The 14542-nt window shown below is 37.3% G+C and overlaps 2 protein-coding genes across 6 annotated transcripts; both read right to left on the reverse strand.

The window, feature by feature from the left end:
• Nucleotides 1-82: 82 nt before the first annotated feature.
• Nucleotides 83-3852, reverse strand: LOC122630163 (NADH dehydrogenase [ubiquinone] iron-sulfur protein 7, mitochondrial-like). The gene is made up of 5 exons (XM_043814347.1): nucleotides 3808-3852; nucleotides 1788-1903; nucleotides 1522-1703; nucleotides 461-1006; nucleotides 83-366 (listed from the first exon to the last, which is right to left on the reverse strand). The coding sequence occupies exons 1-5, from the start codon at nucleotides 3850-3852 to the stop codon at nucleotides 269-271; spliced, it is 987 nt and encodes a 328-aa protein (XP_043670282.1). The 3' UTR covers nucleotides 83-268.
• LOC122630124 (anoctamin-8) lies at nucleotides 2126-14141 on the reverse strand. 5 transcript variants are annotated; one of them, XR_006327416.1, is made up of 17 exons: nucleotides 13791-14141; nucleotides 12409-12494; nucleotides 11271-11431; nucleotides 10701-10977; nucleotides 10386-10574; nucleotides 10031-10216; nucleotides 9721-9873; nucleotides 9469-9604; nucleotides 8907-8962; nucleotides 7672-7746; nucleotides 6718-7032; nucleotides 5843-6040; nucleotides 5455-5746; nucleotides 5009-5302; nucleotides 4655-4922; nucleotides 3950-4558; nucleotides 2126-3903 (listed from the first exon to the last, which is right to left on the reverse strand). XR_006327416.1 is itself a non-coding variant. In XM_043814259.1 (16 exons), exons 1-16 carry the CDS (start codon nucleotides 14026-14028, stop codon nucleotides 4060-4062), a joined length of 3444 nt encoding a protein of 1147 aa, XP_043670194.1. In that variant the 5' UTR covers nucleotides 14029-14140; the 3' UTR covers nucleotides 3933-4059. The 5 variants fall into 5 exon arrangements, 1 of the variants encoding a protein (XP_043670194.1); XR_006327417.1 differs by having other exon boundaries at nucleotides 5009-5323; nucleotides 6763-7032; nucleotides 13791-14140; XR_006327415.1 differs by having other exon boundaries at nucleotides 5009-5323; nucleotides 13791-14140.
• Nucleotides 14142-14542: the final 401 nt, after the last annotated feature.

The following is a 14542-nucleotide window of genomic DNA, read 5'->3' on the forward strand; positions in this document are numbered from 1 at the left end:
AAAAGCAATGTATCCAAAGGATAAATTTATTACAAAATTATTTATCATAAGTGAGATCAAGATATAATGTATAAAGAAGATCTTTGTATTTTCTTTTTTATTACATATATAAAGATATATTTATTACATTTGAGAGAAAGAAGATAACAATTGATCCAATTACAGTAAAATTTTAAATATACTGAAATTTTTAACTCATTCATCATCTAGCCTACAATTTGTAATAACTTATATATTTATGACTACAGTTTTACTATTCTTTTTTACATTACTTTCTGTACCAATCTTGCGTCAACCTCATCCTCTTAATTTTTTTCTGCAATTGCAAAATTCCATATAACAATGCTTCGGCTGTAGGGGGACAACCTAATAAAAATTCATAGATTTAATTGATTAAATATATAATTATATAAAGTGATATATTCATGACTTTACCCATAACTATTCGGTCAAATCTTACCAGGTACGTATATGTCCACAGGAATGATCCTATCGCATCCCCTGACTACCGAGTAACTATAATGATAATATCCACCTCCATTCGCACAGCTACCCATCGAAATGACCCATCTTGGTTCTGGCATTTGATCATAGATTTTTCTTAAAGCAGGTGCCATTTTATTGGTTAGTGTACCAGCAACTATTATAACATCGGATTGTCTAGGTGATGCTCTGAAGACAACACCGAATCTATCCATATCATAACGAGGTGCTGCAATATGCATCATTTCTACGGCGCAACACGCTAAACCAAATGTCATTGGCCATATCGAATTCTTGCGACCCCAATTTAAGAGATCATCTACTCGAGCTAAAGCATATTCAATTGTGTTAGTGGTATTTTGAAAAGGACTGTATGGCTCCTTCTTAGGTTTTTCTGGTAATGATACATCACGTTTTTGAACTGTACTACTCATTTGATTAACCAAATTTCCTGTAATAGCAGGATATACCAAAGCAGCTCCATTATTACGAGCAAGGGACAATAGTCCCTGCTGTAAATTTTCTGTAAAAACAATTATTGATGTCAATAAACAAAGATAACCAAAGAACATATTTTCTGATGGACGAGTTGATAAGAAATAAATAAATTTTTCGAAACGTGAAAGAAATCATATGTAAATAGTAATATCGATGATTCTTTAACGTTAATATTCAATTGTAACATCTGGTGCAAAAATCGGTAAGTTTATTTGTAAAGATAGATCAGAAACGTTGCAAAATATTTTCTTATTTATGCGTAGATCTTCGCAGATACATGACAACAATTTTTACTTTTGCATATGCATATATACATGTTACAATTTTAACCACAGCTGTATCGAAACAGTTTGACCGAAGAAAATATCGTTTACTTGGTTCGAATCATTTTATGAAATAGCGAAAGAAAAATATTATTGTGAAAAATATTTGATGGATCTTCAAATGCGTATAAATAAAGATGTATCATGTAAAAACAATACCGAAAATTGGTTATGTATAATGTACAAGATTTTTTACATATAATTACGCAAAACTCACGATTGAAAGCTAAGGAACGGATCATGCTTGTGACCCTCACCGCTTCACGGAGTTGTCTGCTACATCTGATATTTTCAGACAACTCAAATATTAAAACGTTGCGCCAACTACCGGTAAATTTTAGAATTATCACAGCTACATCGTTTGTAAGCAAATTCAAGTGATACGGGACGGTTGAAGTTCTTTTGTTTAAATAATTAGAAAATTATGAAAATTATAAAGTATTGAAGTTCGGCCGTGCGGAAAAAGTGATTTTCGGTGATTACACGTCGGGATATAAAAGAGAACTGTTGCAACAATTGACAAAGTTATCTGAAAGTTCGTTTGTGTTGATATTAGACGAGAGCAACGTTTCCGAGTTCAAAAATTTGGTAAGATATCGCTACATTTTCAATAAGATATTAAGTTAAAATTATTTTATATTTAATGCCTGTTACAGGCTTTCTAACGTTAAAGTTTATATTTCGTTGCTAAAATTACATACGTTACGAGTAAAAAGAGGCATTGATTCTGAATGTAATTTTCTATTTCAACAAATATTATAATTAAACAATTGACATATGGATGCATTATATAGGATACGGTTAATAAGATTTTGAGTTAGTTCTTTATAGAATATTTTTTATTTGCTCGGTTCCTGTTTTATACAAAACATCTAACAAACACAGATGCTTGTCGCCGAAGTGCTTTTAAAGATTTAAAGTCTGTCTTTTACGGAAGCAACTAATCTATCGACTTTGCGTCTATCGAACGAATCTCTTGCCACTTTTCTCGTTGGATATGCTAAAAAGATAAAACGCGCTCGTCGGTTGTTTGGTGTGTATATGTAATGTGTAACGTGTATGTATTTGTGTATGCATGTGAGAGCGTTTTTCATTGGTTAGTATGTACGTGTTCGTGGATAGAAGTGTGAATGTGTTTGTATGTATATGTTTTCAAATGATGCACTTGATCCTTCGTTATCGTCGATCTTAAATAATGTTCATAAGAAAACGTGCAATTAAACACTTTAGCGCTATGAAAAAATTAATTGCTTTTTTTAATCAAAGGTAATCAAGGGCGTAGAAGGTTAGAGAGGAATGGCGAGAGGGGAAGGCGTCGCTAGGCCATATAGAATTAACCTCATAAATTCGTGATATTTTCTTTCTTCTTCGTCGCGCAATTCGATTATATACAAATAGAATCGACCCTGAAATTCGTCGCATTAAAAACTCGATGCATTAAAAAAAATATTATCATAATCTTCGATTATCAAGAAAAAAATTGTCGTAAACGAAAATATAGAAGCGTTTCGATTTCGATGCGCGCGCGATTTGTGCGCCACCGTGCGCTGCGGGGGAAACGCGCGAAAGTTTTTTTCGTTTGAAAAATTCGCGGGAAACGGAAGTAGACGCTCGCGTACTACGTACGATGCGATATGCAGCACGTTTACTTCTTTTTTTCTTTTTTCTTTTAATTTTCTTAACTTCTCATGCCTGTGTGCATCATATATAGCTTTCTGTTAGAAACTTACTTAGCGAACGCTCGTTGTACGGTTGACCCGTCAACGTCTAGTTAACAGTAAGTAACAACTTATATTTCAGCAACAATAACAATTTCACCTTCGGTGATCTCCCAATCTGAATTTCGCTACCAACGTGTCAGCTATCTTGCGTGTACTTTACAAATATCTAAATGTTATATGTATATATATATATATGTATGTATATATATATATATATTTAGTCTATCGTAAGTATTCCACAATTTCGTGGCCGTAACGGCTTCTTCGTAACGTGTCGCACCTGATCGGCGCATTTTTGATTCTTTTATGCGTTAATATTTTTTTCTTCTTTTTATTTGTATTTTCCTAAGCAGGGATCAATTTCATATGAAAAGAAAAATGGAGAATCATCGATTAAAAGACGAGCCTTTGTTTTTTTTTTTTTTTTTCCTGGAAAATAGGGATAACGTGTTCACGTTACGAAGAAGCCGAAAAGTTTATTAATCGCTCGTGAACTTACGGCAAAAATGACGGCACTAGCAGGACGTTTACAGCTCAACGAGATACTTCTCTCTATTAACTTTGCAAAGGGGGCTATGATCTATGTTAAAACGTGATCTCTAGAAATGGTATGTGGTGTAGGGTAAAATTCTCTATGGACGTCTCTACCGGAACGGTGTTCCGTAATCTCGTGCAGACTCGTTATTTTGTGCGACGTTCCTTTGTTCCATACTCGATTCGTTATTCTCTCTTTCTTTCTTTCTGTTTCTTTCTTTTCATCTTCTCATCTTACTACCAATCACCATCTTGACCGTGAAAACGATATTCTCTCGAGAATCCGTCTGCATTTTGTACAGCAACACAAAAAGTGCTTTATCTCTTTTTATCTCTACCTCTCTCTCTCTCTCTCTCTCTCTCTCTCTCTCTCTCTCTCTCTCTCTCTCTCTCTCTCTCTCTCTTTCATTTTCTACCTCTCCTCTTACGTATCGCGATCTCGTACACGAATAATTCTACTTAGCGGAAAAACAAAATTCGAAGTTTCCGAAGCGTCTTCTCTAATGATTCATTCTGCGCATCTCCATGGCCGCAATGTCGTCCACAGATATAAGCTTTTCTATGGGAATGCAAGATAGTTCGCCACCAACGCATGACTGAGGTTGTTGCCATCTAGCTTCCCTCTCTGCTTCCTTCGCTTTAAGTTCGGCCTCTCTCGCTCGTCGTTCTTTTAATTTTAACGAGAATATAGCGACCGAACGTGCCCTCTTCATGAGACTCTGTTTCACTCTCGTTTTTTTCGCTTCGCGATCCTCCCTACTTGGTTTCTCTTCCTCTTGACTCGAAATCGTCTTGCTGGAATCTGACAGACCACCAACACCCGAATCCTTTTCTTTTTCGGGAACGTACGCTTGTCGATCACGGTGCTCGTGCGTTGTTTCCCTCTGTTGATGATGCTGATAATATTGTTGCTTCTCCACCTTCTCTCGTTCCCTCTCCTTCTCCGGTGAAAAACGGAACTTTGGATTTCTGTGAGTTATCACCCATGGCGGGGCAGACCTTAACGATGTTAAAAAGATAGAAATTCAATGGTCTCATAGTTAGCGACGATTAATAGTTCGAACAATATAGAATTATCTAATATATAATCCGTACTTTAACAAATCACTATCCGAGGACGAAGCCAGATCCTTTGAAACGATGCAATCGGTAGATCTATGGAGAGTTAATTCTTCGGCAGTTCCAGCCACGGAACCAACTGCACTGATCTCGGAATCGCTCGATTTTCGTCCACCTGGTTCCAAGCCTAATTTGCGTACCCAATCGACACCACCGTGAGGACCGATCGTCAAATGATGACCGTAGTGATCTCCAGTGTTCGATGATTCTGGTTCGTTGGTTAACCACTCTCTTGATCGTCGGCCTGTAAGAACGATTAACGCGAAATAATATGATTATTCGATTTGTGAAAGGATTGTAGAGACATTTTGAGATTAGGAGTGTTCGAACCTCTTTCTCCTCCAGGTATAGAGCATCTCGGTGTATTGTGAATGTCTCGACTACTGCCAATATTATTTTCGGAAAGGAAGGAATTGCTGATCTCGCTGCTACTTCCAATACTACCGGGTGACTCAGCCGTAAGCGATGTCTCCGCGATTCTGGGTATCGACGTAGCACTTGGAGTCGATGGTCTGCTCGGTGTTTGGGTCGTCGATGCTAAAGTAGGAGTATCCGGTTGGCTGGACATCGAGGCGTCTCCGGTACGTTCGCTCAACAGATGCTGCTCTTCGCTCTCTCCGTCTGCTGGACTCACCACGAATCTCCCTGAGTTCGAGCAAGATTAATAGCTGATAGGAGAAGGTCCAGGACAAATGGGAGATCCCATCGTCGTTTAGCTTTGACCTTCTCATACATATACGAGAGACATCTCTTGATGAACATGAACGTATATTTACCTATGACGGTAGACGGTTGTTGTTCCGGTGATGGTGTCGAGGACAATCTTCTCACTGCTTCTCTTCTTAAGAATTCAACTTTGGCCATTTCCGTAGCAACCCAATGTGGTATATCCGGTATAGCACAGGTAATAATAAATCTGATTGCTAGCATAATGTGTTCCAAAGCGACTATTAGCAAAATTGTTTGAGTCGCGGACATCTCTGGAAACATTCGTTGTACCTGTCCGCTTCGACTGATTAACGCGCAATTAACTAAAATCGCGACGAATCCCATAGCTTCCATAGCGTTCTATAGAAAAGTATACATATGCCGTGGTATGAAATATATTTGAAAATTATTGACGAGATGAGTGCACGTAGATAGGAAGGATGATGATCGATTTACCTGCCAAGTGCCGATATTTGATACCCTACGTCCAAAGGGTCGTTGAAGAACGTAACATAACTTAAATGCATCTCCTCGTAATTCGATCAGGTTACCAAGTAACGCAGCAACGGCAGCTAAAGGAAACGCTGACGAGAAGAGGCATACATATCCCAGTTGCGAAAGCATTTCCAGATGTTCCGAGAACGCTCGATCGTACTGTAAATAAAATTTAATTTTTTAGATGTTTATCAGCGATACAACAAAAAATCATATTTTCGTTATAGCAAAATATCTTCTATTTTGTGCGATATTTTTCTATTTATCTATTGCATGCTCTTTCTGCGTGTAATTTGCGTTCTATTATCGGACATGCATGATACAAGTTAATTCGTAATAATGGCATATCTAAAATAACCAATAATTCATATAGGACATGTATATATATATTTTTTTTTTTGCACGATCGTGTAAGTCTTTATAGCTGATTGGAATTATTTATTCCAAGCGTTTGTGGTTATTTATGCGATTTTCTAAGAGCACATAGTGAAGAGAATACGTGATTTATTAACTAATGAAAAAAAAAAAAAAAGAAAAGAAGGAAAGCGATTGGAAGGAGAGTAACGCTTTCTACAGGTTTCAAAATTACAAGGAATTAACGTCTTAATGACTTTCGTTACATTTGTACGATATATCAAGGATTATATATATATATATTTTTTTTATAAAGATCATGCATGTTTGCGTTCGAATCGACGAATGACGATAGTTACTTCAGTTTTCCTTTTCTTGCACGAGTTTTCCGTTAGTGTGTTCTTAGGGGAGTTTCGATTAGGTACATCGAAAGTATGGAAGAGGGATGAAGAAAGAAAAAAATGGCTAAATCTAAATCAAACCTTCAAAGTAACGTCACTAAGAAGAGAATTAGTGGTGTGTCCTACTCTGTAGAGAGAACTCTCCAACTCAGCTTGGCTAACGTTCCTCGGTTGCTTCGTCTTTCCCGTTTCCGTTCGTTCATCCTTCTCATCGGAATTCTTCGTTTTCTCGTCTTCCTCGTCATTACCAGGTGGTAGTCTCGCTTCGCTTGGGCTCAGAGCACCAAAGAGCTCAAAACTCAATTGTGCTAGGCGCAGCTGTTCCACCAAATATGGTATTGCGGATTCTTTAAGATTTCCAATCACTTGCCGAGCTATCAGTAACGCGGCTAGTTGCTGAAAAAAAAAAAGAAATGGAATTTTTTCTCTAGTGGTTCAGTTTTTTATTTATTCGTTTATTCATTTATCCATTATTTTTTTTCATTAATTCTTGTCGACGTCTTACATGAATCGCGAATGATTCGATTGTACAATAATGATTTATATACAAGGTGATTGAAAAACATACTTTTCTCTTTCCTTATGATTTATCAAAGAAGATTAGAAGCTGATTGTGGCATATTTTTTTTTCTATGCTCTTTTGTTAATCACGAGTTAAAGAAATTATTATAGAAAAAAGATTCATGGTATATTGTATGGTCCACCCTGTATATTGATTATTATTTATCAAATAAAAAAGGTAGAACGTGTCGTATGTACGAATTGCATTATACATATGTACAAAAGCAAAAATTCATATCGAATTTTAATACGACATCTTGTATATATTAAGGGTATAATATCTAAACATCTCGGTAATATCTATCATACCTACTATATCATCTTTTCTATCTTTCATACGTACATATGTGCATGACAATGTGATGCTATCTTACATGGTAATAAATGTCCATTTACAAGGATGAAGAGCGAGATCAAATATATCTAAATGTGGTGAAAAAAAAGTGAGAAAGAGAGAGAGAGAGGGTTCCTTACCTCCTTGAGTCTTTCTTGGTCTTGAAGATAGAAGGCGATGTAAAATAACGATAGGAAGGAGTTTACGAACTGAAACTGAAATAGATAGTTTCTTCTGTACTTGAGAATTTCGTCGTATTCGAGAATAAATTGTTGTTTCTTTTATTTTGTTTTTTTTTCCTTTTTTTTTTGTTTTTAACGTCACATATATATGTACACGCACGGACATACACAAACGTATCGATTATACATACATATGTATGTGCGTACGGCCATATATATAACACACGAGAAACTTTTTTTATATAATAGCGTTTCTCAATTATTTTGCCGTGCGGCCCAATACATTTGTTTGTCATAATACAAAATGTCAAATGTTTTTAATATAAATACAATTTTTAAGAACGCGATAGATCGAAGTCATTGGATATTATTTCAAAGATAGGGCTCTCTTATCGCGATATTCTTACAAATTCCCGAGAACATTCTACGAAAACTTTTTGGAAATTTTCTACAAATCAATAACTTTTTCTGTTTTGTCGTAAGATAACAGTTTGTTATTTTGCGGCTAACATTAAAAATTTAACGCGGTTCAGTATAGTGCCGTGACTCATAACTTGAGAATACTGCTGTTATATAAGATACAAAGTGAAGCGTCGCGTCGTTGAGAAGTGCTACTAGAAAAAAGAAGCGCAAGCAGAGAGCAAATTTCAAGTAGAATTTTCATGCAGCGATAGAGACAGCCACGATATAAGACATTTATATATTAATCGTAACGAAAATAAAGTGAAGGATCTAATCTTACTTTTGAAACGTCCACCTCTAAAATCACTACTCAATTTTTTTTCTGTTCTTTTCTTTTTTTTTTTTTTTGATCCTTTTGTTTCATAATCGTCGTGTCATTCTCATATCTGATTACACGTGCATTTCTATTATCGGAAAAACGAATATTTAAGGTTCAAGACAACGGTCATACGTACCATACGATTTACTTATCGTTAGTTATAGTATAGTATTAATAATGATGCAACGATTTCGAAAAGATTTTTGTTTGGTTTTTTCTCTTTTTTTTTTTTGTTGTTATCAAGGTATCGCAAAAGCAAGAAGTTTTCGGAAATATTTTCATGTGGAAATGATAATCGATTGCCCTTTGAGAAAGCACATGACGGAATCATCTTCGATTTAGAGGAGGACAAAATAGACGATACTAATACAACATTCATAATTTGCGTTTGGTTGTCAAAATATCTCATTACCAGTGCCACCTTGTAGATCAGATGATTCTCGTACTCGGTGTCTAGTCGATAGTTTTCTGCGTCCAACACACAAAAATCAAAGATACTATCTACCATAAACTATTGATAGGCGTTCTCCAAAAGATATATAAAGATAAGGGAAGGTAGTATAATTATACCCGAATAATATTAGAATTATTCTCAACGATAGTAGAAGAAGAGTAGATACATATCGGAAGTGTATAGATAATTGAAAAAAGAGACTAGCTTTTACGTATCGTCTAGGGATATCGTACTTTCTTGATCGTTCTCTCTAGATAGAAGCTAAGCCGTGAGAAGAGATTTAGAAGTAAATATGCTAGGCCTCTCAGCTAGACGTGCACAAATGTGTATATATATATATATATATATGATATATTTAATACCCGTGGATATAATAATAAAGATTATTGTGAGACAATCGATAAGACGTCGATCGTTTATAATTCTCGTATGAATCGGCCGCATACGTAACGGAAAGATTAAATTAAAGATACGTAGACTGATACGTTCTTTTCCTTTTAATTTTTCTTCGTATACATACCCAAGTCGTTCAACCAGACTGCGACTTTGAAGTACGCCTCGTCCATTAAGGCGATTACAACGGCCAATAATACTTTTGGCACGTAACTTAGCCAGAATCCGTAGCCTCCCGCTTCAAGACGGGCGTCCCACCAATCCTAATCGTAGAAAAATTCGTGCCGATTGGATTCATCAAAATGTTTGATAATTAGGCTAAATCGGGTTTTATAGATTCGTATTAAAGCATTGTGAAAATGTTTGTATCGCTTTCTACCTGTATTTGGAAGCTCAGTATCATGACGACGAAAACGAAAAATAGACAAGCGGCGATGATGGGTACGCTGACAAAATATCGAAAAACATTCCTTCGCCATCTGGGGTAAGTTGGTTCTAGTCTTCCCGTGACAGGTGATATTTCTAGAGTACCCTAAGAAATTGGATGTGTCATTTGATAAATGACCAGTGATAAATTCGTTTCTTGTTATCTTTGATCAATGATTATTATTATTATTATTATTATTATTGTTATTATTATTATTATTATTATTATTATTATTATTATTATTATTGATCGAAATCTTTACCGTGAAGAGAGGTCTAGGTTCGACCAACAAGTCATCTCTTTGATCTAAAGTACCCCATCTGTAGGCCAATTCGGCACCTCTTCTTTTCCAAGTTTCTAGATAAACTGTCGCCCAAATTACGTTGAAGACTGAGAATAACACGTACGCCACGTCTTCCACCGCTTGGTTCCTACCGATGATGCCGACCTTAATAAGGATTAGATAATTAATGAAGTCAACACTCGTGTTCTCCCTTCGTCGGATAATGAGTCTCGAAAATTTGTTATTTTACTTATGATCGTAACGATAACACGATCATCGCGATAACGTGCTCCATTTGTGTTTGTTTCAACGCGTTTGTAAAAAATATATTTACCCAGTATATGACACCCACAGCGGCGGGAACGATCAAAGCGGTGGTGTAGTGTCCGAGCCATGCGAAGTACATGCTGATTTTTACCCCAAAATATTTACAGATATCGTCCAATGGTTGGGGACTAAAAAATGCGCGAACCCATGTCTTTCGTAATTGTTCTAATGCCGGTAGTTCGTGTAATGGGAAGACCTGTACGTTGGAAACGCATGAATCGTCGAGTTTTTAATCAATTTTATATACCAATAAAAAAAAAAAAAAAAAAAAAAAAGAAAAAGAAAAAGAAAAAAGATAAAGGAAACACGTTCTCATATTGACCTGTGATATAATGCCTGCCGAGATGCACTTAGGAATAATGGCTTGTCCTTCCACCAGTTTTAATCCTGATAAACTGTGAAGATCCTGCGGACCTGCTCTTAACGTATGAAGTAGGTGTAATACCAGGGACTGTCTTTCTTGGGTAGTAAAAAAATGAGCTTCGTCGTCGCTTCCTTTGAAGCAGCTCGCTTCCGAGCCTACGAATTCCTTCAAACCTCCGCCATATTCTTGGCGTAGAGCTTTTGGCAAGTGTACCTCCTCCGCAGCTTTTAACAAACTGCGAGATTTACGATTTTTTTTTTTTTTTTACCGATCAATGTTTCACGCGAGAGAAGATTAATCAAGCTGATAAGAGATTCACGTAAGAAATTTTCAAAAGGAATAGTTTGGAGAGGTCATATATGTGCATATATCGTCTAAGGTGCCATAGAAGTGTCACGAAAGAATGGAAACAAATTCTACTGCATAAGATCCAAGTTTAAAGTGTCACGAGAAGTACGGCGCTTCCTTAGAAGCTTTTAATGACTCCGACGTTGAACACAGCAATAAGCCAGCTTACTACGTACTTACACGCTAAAAGGTGCCGTTAGATAAAACCCGTAACTATCTGAGGAGGCATGATGTCTGACGTGCACGACTAGGCCAGGGGTCCCAGCCCGAAGTCGACCTAAAAGCCACATCAGAGTTTCGTCGCTTGCACCGTTCGGAAACATCATAACGACGTCGCATTTCTAAAACATAAAGAAACGTCAAGAACGTATCAGTCAATTATTCAGATATTGCCATTCGTTTCGTTATTTATTATTACGGTACATTTGAACGAGATAAAACAAGATTCTTTTATCGTGTAGCCACGATAACTGTAAACGATTTTAACTTTGATATGGTACATCACTCGGAGCCGCGAATGTTGGCAAAGGTTTACGACTTTTTGGTGGCCTGGCTATAATCCAAATACATAGACCAGTAGCAGGTTGCTTGATATTGTTATATACTTATTAACTACTACATAGTATAATATATTTTTTACTCTACCGTCACGTTGATAAAACCGGGTACGATCGCGTCGATAAGAATGCTTGCATACTCAATCGTGGATGTACCTGTTCGTTGAAATTTTTTATCCTTTTGTTTTATCTCCCTCTTCTTCTCTTATCTATCTTTTATAGTAGATCAACTCCTACATGCTAAAGTTGCTCACATTCGTGAATAGAGAGTTTGTTGAAATAACGCAAAATCGATACGAAGGCGTTCACTTAATAATGAAAACAACCGGACTAGGCATTTCGCGCGAAGCACAGCAACAACGATGAATAAGGTTGGCTGGTTTAATAGGATAAGGCGGTGCTTCGTATTCATTAGGAAGTTAACGTATACGTAACACGTTTGCGATTATATCGGTTAAATGACAACCGTTAATGTTCTGAACAATGACTTTTCATAATTTATAAAGTACGGATAACGGCCGTGCACGATTCATGTTTTTTTTTCAATACGATATTATATAATATAATATCTTCTGCGTTTGGTTGTTTAGTTGTTTAAATATATCAAGCGTGTTCCGTGTATTTTGTTTCGCAAGCTTGCATGAGTTATCGTTAATAAAGATCATAGTATTTTTATACTGAGCGTAATGGATATTATTGGGAATACTACGATAACAAGTAGAATATTTATTATTCCGTTTACGTAGATATTGGGTACGAACCTGAGTTGGTACTTTTTGTATCCATAGGCGGCGGGGGGTCATCAGGTGGCCAGTACATGGTATCTTACGTCTCAATAAACGTGATGCTATGAAAGGAAAAAAATGTATGAATCAGTATTGCGATATAATGAAAGGATTCAAGTGAATTTATTTTTAAATTCCAGATGGAAGATATATAAAAATAAAGTGAGATTTATTGCAGCGTTGATGAACGTAAACGTACACACATATATACATATGCATATATACACACATACAGACGCGCACGCACGTACGTACAGACATATACTCGTGCGTGTTGCATGCTTGACGGTTTTATGCTTCCATTAGAGTCAATGTACTCGTTACATTTCTTGTTGCTCGATGAATGACCCCAAAAGATATGTATTCTCTACGAAGTGTTATTGTTTTATTTCACATGAATAAAACGTGCTTCCTTTGGAACCACGGTAGGCTCTTAGACGTTATCAATTAGCAAGTAGCAAGGTAAAAGAGAGAAAGAGGTAAAAGAAAACAAGCTCTCTTTTCTAAGAGCCCGTTCTCGTAATACAAACGCTGCGAGTCTAAAGATCGAAATTGCTTGAAAAGAGTGTAAAGGCTCGGAGGTTTCTTTGAAAGAGTTCGTCATTGTTCGGTGTTTGGTGTAAAACGGAATGTGTCAATGTGCATTCAACGACTTTTTTTCAGATTGACGTACACTTATCATCGTGCAATGTGAATCGTTTTCTTTCGGCTAGGGCACAATGCATTTCACCAAGTGTTATTCACGATGACTATTCACCGATGCACTATAAAACACATTCACAAGAATCGAAGATTGATCTCAAACTCGTTGATAAATGCATGCGTAACATACGCGTTATTTATTATTTAAATTTATTAAACGAGGAATAAAATAAAAAAAAGAGAATGATAAAAATAGATAGATAGAGAGAGAGAGAGAGAGAGAGAGAGAGAGGAGAGAGAGAGAGAGAGAGAGAGAGAGAGGAAAGAGAATCGACAACGCAAGTTGTTAGAGTGGGGAGAGCGACGATCGAAACACGATGGGGTTGGTGGGTGGCAAGAAAGAGAAAGAGGGGGCGCATGCTGGGTGTGCGTGTTTCACACAGAGAATCAAAGTAACGATTCTCAGCCAACAGAAATGATCGTAGAGAATCGAGGATTCATCTTCTTTCGAACATGTACAAATCTTAACGTAGAGACATTGCTACAATATACTGTAATATTGAAAAGAGTGAAAGTGCGAATGGTCCTTTTACGATATTCCAATCAGAATTCACATTTAGCAAAGCAAATTTGAAAGATAGAAAAAGGAGAAAAAGAATAAGAGGTAAGAAAGAAAAAGGTATGTAGATGAGAGCTAAATGATTGCTAAATCTTACCCTTGTCTAATGTCTCTTTGGCCGCGTGTATGACCTTCCTCCGTCTAAGTCCCTCACCGGCCGGGACACTCGTCATCGTCGATGCACTCGCGTCCTTTTCGGTAGTAGTTGCGTTTCCGGTCGTGCTTCCAGCCTCGTCATCGCTCTTCGGACACTGAGCCGACGTTATACCGCTAGGGGTAGTCGATGTTCCGTGGTGGTCGAGGAGATTGATCGGGGACCCCTCGCCGCCTGGCATAATGTCCCGATTGGGCAGGACTGTCGTCCTTAACCGAGAACTCCTGCGCCTGAACTGGACTGATACCCCACCGACTTTACCTTTACCCTACCCAACATAGTTTCCCTCTTTCTCTCTCTCTCTCTCTCTCTCTCTCTCTCTCTCTCTCTCTCTCTCTCTCTCTCTCGTTTTCTAGTCGCTACCGTCGACGTCGACGACGACGTCCTCTTTTGCAAAGTCGCGCCATCTGCACGGATGTCGTCGCACTTTCTCCCTCTCCCTCCCTCTCTCACCCTCTTTTTCTCTCTCTTTCTATCTCTTTCTATCTATACACCTTCGCGATCGATGAATCTCGCCTTTTCCCGTAGGGGGTGGTCTTCACACGACAAGGACGTATACCTCCTGCAAGTTGTTCGCCCCATTCACGGCCAATCCTCGGTACGATGGACTCATACTAGATTTTCATCCTTTCTCTCCATGGACATCTATGTAGCTTGTGTGCTCTTGGTATATTTCCTCTTTTTCTTTTCTTGAA

This window comes from Vespula pensylvanica, chromosome 6, assembly GCF_014466175.1.
Source record: "Vespula pensylvanica isolate Volc-1 chromosome 6, ASM1446617v1, whole genome shotgun sequence".
NCBI lineage: Eukaryota > Metazoa > Arthropoda > Insecta > Hymenoptera > Vespidae > Vespula > Vespula pensylvanica.

What these genes read in the sequence shown, in the direction of transcription:
- LOC122630163 (XM_043814347.1), bottom strand. Translation starts at nt 3,852, where the DNA reads ATGCAGACGGATTCTCGAGAGAATATCGTTTTCACGGTCAAGATG. An exon ending in TCTCTTTTATATCCCGACGT is followed by an intron (nt 1,704 to 1,787) that starts GTAATCACCGAA and finishes TTTAAACAAAAG; the next exon opens with AACTTCAACCGTCCCGTATC. An exon ending in CCGTTCCTTAGCTTTCAATC is followed by an intron (nt 1,007 to 1,521) that starts GTGAGTTTTGCG and finishes TTGTTTTTACAG; the next exon opens with AAAATTTACAGCAGGGACTA.
- LOC122630124 (XM_043814259.1), bottom strand. Translation starts at nt 14,028, where the DNA reads ATGCCAGGCGGCGAGGGGTCCCCGATCAATCTCCTCGACCACCACGGA. An exon ending in AACCTAGACCTCTCTTCACG is followed by an intron (nt 9,874 to 10,030) that starts GTAAAGATTTCG and finishes CCAATTTCTTAG; the next exon opens with GGTACTCTAGAAATATCACC. An exon ending in TTAGTGACGTTACTTTGAAG is followed by an intron (nt 6,041 to 6,717) that starts GTTTGATTTAGA and finishes TTTTATTTACAG; the next exon opens with TACGATCGAGCGTTCTCGGA.